At 30.5% G+C, this 7428-nt stretch overlaps 1 protein-coding gene across 2 annotated transcripts; it reads right to left on the bottom strand.

The window, feature by feature from the left end:
* Nucleotides 1-1828: 1828 nt before the first annotated feature.
* LOC144996942 (uncharacterized) lies at nt 1829-5828 on the bottom strand. Of its 2 annotated transcripts, none has more exons than XM_078956743.1 (7): nt 5636-5825; nt 3743-5237; nt 2978-3664; nt 2787-2870; nt 2635-2710; nt 2239-2558; nt 1829-2169 (listed from the first exon to the last, which is right to left on the bottom strand). In XM_078956743.1, exons 2-7 carry the CDS (start codon nt 5039-5041, stop codon nt 1972-1974), a joined length of 2664 nt encoding a protein of 887 aa, XP_078812869.1. In that variant the 5' UTR covers nt 5042-5237; nt 5636-5825; the 3' UTR covers nt 1829-1971. The 2 variants fall into 2 exon arrangements, with proteins under 2 accessions (XP_078812869.1, XP_078812870.1); XM_078956744.1 differs by having other exon boundaries at nt 2023-2158; nt 5636-5828.
* Nucleotides 5829-7428: the final 1600 nt, after the last annotated feature.

Genomic DNA, 7428 nt, shown 5'->3' on the forward strand with positions numbered 1-7428 from the left:
CATCACTTCATCAACTTCCATCTCCCGAGATGAATCAAAGTCTTCAAAGATTGTAACTTTTTCCTTCCTATGGTTATGTTTTTTTTTTCATAAGCTTTATAAAATGATCCTTAGCGGGTAAAATGATTTTAGTTTATTCAAAACTGAAATTGCTTTTGTTGCTAAACACGTAGTTTTGACTTTATAATCAGACTATTTTTGAATGTTTACGCACTTTTTAGTTTGATAATAACTAAACAAAAGTGTGTTAGAGACTAATCTTTTACGTGAGTTGTAATTAACTAGAAATATAGATATACATTCCTAGTTTTTTTTTGACAAAGTTATAGATGATTAGGAAATACAAGCTTCAAATGTTACTTAATTTTGTTATTAAATAAAATTAGAGTATGTTAAATTTGGTAACATATGTTAAGTAACTAGTGTGTTGTTTTGTAATATATCATGTGATATCGGCATCACATTTATAACAAAGTCCTTCATTTTTATGAAATGAATCTAAAAATATTACAAATAACTCATGAGAAATATCATATTTACCAAAATGAATGCATACATATTATGATGGAAACTCATGAAAGTAGTCTCCAACTTTCACCCACATTGCTATCAAATCAATAAGTATATACCTTCGCACAAATCTTACAAATGTTATCTCCTCTACAATCTTCAAGTTTTAGGTCACTTCTTGATTTGATGACAACTCGGTATGGGCAACTTTACTAGTTGTTTTTTGATCATCTTAGGATTATGGGTCAAATCATAGGTATGGACCTACATGTAAGGTTTTATTTTTGAAGACAGATTTCACCGATTTATGGGCGATATTTTGAACCACATGTAGCATGTCCTGTCATGTCTGCTACACCCGTACGGCCGTTCTTTGATTGATGCAACTTTTGAGTTGATAACAACTTAGACGGAAAAAAAAATGTTTTTACAAGTATTTTCTTTTTATGTGAAAATATGTTTTATTTGAAATACGGTTATATAACATTCCAACCGAATATATTTCCATTTTTCAGTCCATAACACGGAGGGAAATTGAAACAAATTGTGCAACTAAAACTATAAAAACAAAACCAATAAACAAGCTAAGCCTAATAATTATTTGTGATTTTTTTTATGGAGTTTGAAATTGTGAACTTAATGTTTTTAGAAAAAGTAAGTTCGATATTCATAATAGAGTTCGCAATTTCAACATGTGCGAAAGAAATTTTTTAAACATGCTGGTGCGAAAAAATGATAATTTTGGTGATTATCCGTTTTTATTCCACGATGTACAAAATTCTCAATATAACCAATTTTTTTTCATGTCATTTATACCGATAGAAATCATTTTTAAACATATACAACACCTGTGATAGATAACTAATTTAACTTTCTATAAATAACAAAATGATTTTTTATTATCATAATCGTAATTTAATTTATGGAGGTTTCATTACATAATTACATTTAACTTTTAGTTTTATACATAGAAGCTTATTGATTACAATTAAATAATGTATGCAACAAAAACAAAACTAGACATTGTATGCAAATATAATATAAAAAAAATTCTTTACATTCCTACAATCCAAAACATGCTTATTCCATTACCCATCCATTACTCTCATTTGCCATTATACTCCATTATATTCAAAGTGTGTGAGTTTCAGTTATTATACTCCATTATATTGAAAATGTGCGAGTTTCAGTTTCAATATGAATTAGATTTATCATTATACCCGATTGATATCTCACATTATGCTCCTAAAACACAATTGTTTAACACCTACCTTAATGAGACTACACATTTTTAACATTCATTTTGTCAATGATACGATTAAGAACCCAATGCCCTTTGATAAAAACCAACACAAAAACAAACATTACATCATTTTGCATTACAACAAGTGGTAAAACATCATAACATTAACACCACCCTATACAACACTCTTCCTCTAGCATTATGTGCCACAAACCCACCTATGAATCACTCAACCCATCATCAAGAAAATTTAAGTCATCATCTTCATCTTCAACATTGTTAACTGGATTTGGATGAGTGTCTAATGGCTCAATATCCACCATTGTCACCACCTGTAATGAACCCTTCCTCCCCTCTTCATATTCCACCAACCCATTCTCATATAAATCCCCTTGTTCCATTTCACTACAAAGCTCCTAAATATTCCAAATTCATATTATTCATTTAACACATCTATATTCATATATCATATCTAAAAATATTACCTCGTCTTCTTGATATGCTTGTTTTTCTGGCTTCACAATCCAATCATACAATAGAGCTTCTTGAAGAACAGTGTCCATGGAAGCTGATGTGTTTGGCATCATCTTCCTGATTTGTCTTTCCCTAAGTCTTAAATTGTAATGAACATAAATAAAATCATTCAATCTTTTTTGTGCAATTCGATTCTGCCTCTTGTTATGAATCTGATCATATATGCTCCAATTATGCTCACACCCATAACATGAGCATGTTTGACTCAATATCCTTACAGCAATCTGTTGAAGCTCCAGACAGTTTATCCCATGTTGTTGCCACCATGCAGCTTTAAAAAAAATATAGAATCAAGTTAAAAACACTAAAGATGAGGAGGGCATTTTCGTCTTTTACACAGTTGTTACCTGGATTTAGTTCTGTTCGAGTGCTAATAGCTAAATCAGTTCCAAAATCAGCTTTTGCAGATCCAAAATCTGAAATCTATAACAAAATATCAAAATCAGAATGACCAAATTTGTGTTATAATATTATTATATTAATAAATAGTTTATTATACCTGTTTTGATGCTGAAACCCTTCTGGAATTGTTTGGCTCAAACCTAACAATGCATGAATTTAGTCCACGAACAACTTCAGGATACTAAATAAATAAACCACATAAGTAGAACATAAGAAAACAGCTTCTGTAATAAATGAGGAGGGTATTTACGTCTTTTGTAGGATAAGGGAAGATTTAATTTTTCTTACTATAACAAAATCAGGTCGATATCTGTATGATGGATTTAGAAAGTAAGCAGCAAGATATAAAGGATGATTGAGAGATGAATTCCAGTGATTGTCTATTATGCTCCATAAGTTTCCATATTTTCTTGCATCATCACCATGGTTACTTTTTATAGCAAGTTTTGCTTTGTACATGTCATTGTATATATAAGCCATTGAAAGTCCATCATCACTGTTGATCCTTTGAAGCACTTCAAGAATAGGGCCCACTGATCTCCTAACGTATTGCACCTTTTTCCAAAAAGTAGTATTCATTACAAGTTTTTCAACTTCTTCACCCTCTTCTGATTTTGAAACTTGAGATGAAAGCCATTTAGTGGATTGGAATAAACGTTTGAGAGAAATTCTATGATCCATTAGGGTTTGTAATGTTGAGAAACTTGAAGAATTTTGGGTGAAAGATGGTGTAAGAAGCTCTTGTCCCCCTGTGTATTCTCTTTTCATTAAGCTTGATAACCAAATATGGTTGTAAACAAGCTTTGTGATTTTTTGACCTTTTTCTATACATTCTGCAACCCATTTTATTTTTAAAAAATCTTCAAGCATTTGTTCGATACAAGAAGAAGCACATGGAGTCCAGAATAGATTTTGTCTTTTTTCCTCGAGCATCTTTCCAGCTGCTTGATAGCTTGGTGTGTTTTCAGTGATAACCTAGAACATATATTAACAAAAATCAAAGGGTATTTTGGTCTTTTGATAGAAGAGGAAGAAAAGAAAGAAATTGAATACCTGAACAATGTTTTCCTCACCCATCTCATCCACAACTTTATCAAGAAACATGAATAAACTTTGTGAATCTTCGACAAATTCAGTGGCATCAATACAAGAAACAAAGTGTAAACCACGTGGACAAGAAACCAAAATATTGATTAATGTCCGATTTTGTGAATCTTTCCAACTATCTGCTAATATAGAACAACCAGTAACTGCCCATGAAGCTTTATACTCAGCTAGATACGTTTTAATGGTCAAGATTTCATCTTGTAGAAACCTCCCTGATAACATAACACTTGTGGGACCCACTAATTCTTGTCCACATTGTCCCACCATCTCCAACATCTTATGGAAATAAGGTGAGTTTGCTGCATGTGTGGGAACTCCTGCATGATAAAAAAACTTGCAAATTGCTGACATCACCTCCTTTCGTGATACTTTACCTGGTATTTGACTCTTTGGTGAATGTGAATGTGAATGTGAATGTATCAAAAGGGTTTCGGATTTTGGTTTTTTTGAAAAGGAATCGGGTCTTCTTGAATCACTTGTGAATCTTTTTTTATCACCTAATAATAGTTTCTCATTGCTCATTAGTAGATGCCCTTGTCCTTGTATTTCATCTTCCTCTTGTTCATCTTCTTCATCTTCATTTTCAGAGTGCATGTAAAAAGGTGAAGCTTGTTTAGCTTCAGGTCTTCTATGCCTCCTTCCAGTTCGATGCCATTTCATGTTTTCTTTTATCTTCAAATAAACTTCTTCAGGTGCACTTTTACAAGGTGCAACTTCACCAGGTATTCTAGCTAAATGTTGCTTGAATCGATTAATCCCTCCACTCACTATTTTATCACAGTAATTGCATTTAACCTTTTTCTTCCTTTCATCTCTAGCAACCCCATGTTCCCAACCAGGGTCAACATACCCTAATGACCTAAGAGGCGCCATGTTTATCACTAAACCCTTGTCCCCTACTAACTGTTTCCCTTTGTTCCTATACCCAACATGCTCTTCCTCTTCAACATCATCATTAGAAGGGAAATTGAGATATGCTTGTTCATCATATTCAATTTGTTTTGGTTTCTTACCTATTCGACATCCTTCCATGATTTCTTTCATCTTTAAGCAGACTTCTTCAGGGGCCTTTTCACAATATGTTACTTCTCCTGAAACTCTAGCTAAATGTTGTTTCAATCTATAAATCCCACCACTAACTACTTTCCCACAATAATTGCATCTCACTTTCTTCTTTTTTACATCTTGAGCAGTACCATGCTCCCATCCAGGATCCACATATCCACTAGAACGTAGTGATGTCATTTTCTCAAATTGTTCACAGGCATCATGGGGTTATTTAAGTCTTAACCCCACATCAGCAATAAGCTAAAAGGCATACCTTTTTTGATGTATCAAGAATGCCCTTTCTAGCATGAAGCACTTTTTGCATTCCCACTTAGAATAGATTTGAATCACTCAATCGCCAGCTATGCAACAAGGGGTTTTAGCAGAAGTTCAACTGTAAGTGAAATATTAACCAGGTGAATTAGCTTTAGGCATTCGTGATTCATATTGCCCACATACTCATATAGTTTGAGTTTTGTGTCGTTGAGAGAAGTATGCAACATATTTTAAAAGCAAAGGGAATCGTAAATTAGAACAGAGAATTAGGTCTACTGGTTTGAGGTAATCAAACTGATATTTTTGGCAGAACATTATAACTTATGTAAACATATGGGGAGCGAATGTTTAATTTTATCTTGGGACCATAAATTAATTTCAACGCATCATAGTATACACCTAAACTACAAAACTGGAACAGCGAAATGGATGAAACCCTAAACTACAAATTGAAGAAATCAAATGAGGATATAGTATGAGAAATGAGCAGTTAGTAGCAGCAGATTGTGAAGTTACCTGGTTTAAACAGGGTAGAGATTTGAGCGAAGATGATGAATCAGTTATTGACGAGAGGATTCAAGCAGGAAAAGAAGAAGAAGATGATGTTTAACGAAGAAGACGCTTCTGTTTTGGGGTCTTTGGGTGAACCATCAGAATGACCCGTTTGTTCTTTTGTTGGCCCAAATCGACTCGTTTGAGAAGCGTAGATCCAAATTAGCACATTGCTTTTTAAAGTCTTGCAATTTCGTACATGTGATATTCTCGGTTTTTCATATTTTGTAATTTGGAATAGATTTTGTTTTCTCAAATCTTATATTTTTCTTTTTCAAAGAAAAATATTCTTTTATCTTTTCTTTCTAGTCATGATGAATATATATCTTAAAATATTATTAGTTTTATTAAATATTAGGAATGTCATCATTTAACATACATGGATAAAAAAAAATGAATAAAAATTAAAAGATATGAGAATATTTCATTTCTTTTTGTATTTACATCTCCTTCTCTCCGATAACTTTGGATATATCATATTTCATGTTTTTTTTTCCAAGTTTCTCATGTTTTTTCTATGTTTTTCTATGTAATTTAAAATGTAAGCAAAAAATGTTCAATTTAATGTTATGAGTTCTCAAATTTCTTTAATGGATCCTTATCAAGATATTAATCTATCTCTCGACCTCACGTTTATGGGGAGGGTTTCCATTCTCGATTGGTGGGAGTATTTTGAGCAAACCACAATGTAATAGTACATATAAGTAAAAATACGTTTCGATAACAAAAGAACAAAAAACAAATTATATTACTCCATTTATCCTGAAATTATTGTCTACACACAAAAAAACATATAACTTAAAAAAATATTAATTAACATAATAACTTTTATATAAAGACATTAATTGAATATCATATGGTTGGATATTTTACTTTTATTTTTTAATTAAATATTTTATTTTTAACATAAGCTTTACATATTAATAATCTCATTACAACTTTCAAAATCATTAATCTCATGAAAGAGTTATGTGTTTTTAATGCCAAAAAATGTTAATTAGTCATAGGATTTATGTTTAAGGGAGAAAGTAGAAAAACATTCTAATTAATGTAGATTATATTTCTTGATTTATTGTCTAATTAATGTTGATATAAATTCCTGATTTATTGTCTGATTTTCCTAATTTACATGTGTAGTAAATGTTTTTAAAATGCAAAAAAACCACAAAATACCATGTGGAAAAAAGAAAAATAGAAAAAATAAGAAAAAGTCATGTAACATATTGAATAAGAAGAAGAGAAGTTGCAAAAACATTCTTATTTATTAGGGTAGACTAGGTTATAATCCGTGGATACCACAGATAAAAAATATAAAAATAACTTTAAATAAAATTTAACTTAATTATTGAGAATTGATAATAAAAATTTAATAATTAATAAATATATATTTGTTTTGTTAATAATATCATAATGACATAATGATTGGTTGAAATTACATAAGATTTTGGTTGGTATTTTATATTTGTAGATATGTTATAAAATTATCGTTTTGTAGAATATAAGAATAATAATTAAATAGCAAATCAAATGAGAAATTGAACAATAATCAAATATCAAAAAATAGGTTCTAAATCATGATGCGTAACAAATACTTCTTTAATTTTATTAAGTTTGATCTTAATAAATATTTAAAATGTTCTATCGATATTTAATATAATGATATATAAAAATAATTGCCTTATTAAATTGTTGACTATAATACATAAAATGACATTTTATAATTTTTTTTTTTCATTTTAAATTACATTTCAATAAAT

This window comes from Lactuca saligna, chromosome 5, assembly GCF_052625555.1.
Source record: "Lactuca saligna cultivar CGN05327 chromosome 5, ASM5262555v1, whole genome shotgun sequence".
In the NCBI taxonomy this organism is placed as follows: Eukaryota; Viridiplantae; Streptophyta; class Magnoliopsida; order Asterales; family Asteraceae; genus Lactuca; species Lactuca saligna.

Bases quoted from the DNA above. Each gene is read 5' to 3' on its own strand.
- LOC144996942 (XM_078956743.1), bottom strand. From the start codon at position 5,041: ATGACATCACTACGTTCTAGTGGATATGTGGATCCTGGATGGGAGCAT. The intron at 2,871-2,977 runs GTAAGAAAAATT...TTATTTATTTAG, and splicing joins ATCGACCTGATTTTGTTATA to TATCCTGAAGTTGTTCGTGG. The intron at 2,170-2,238 runs GTAATATTTTTA...TGGAATATTTAG, and splicing joins AAGCATATCAAGAAGACGAG to GAGCTTTGTAGTGAAATGGA.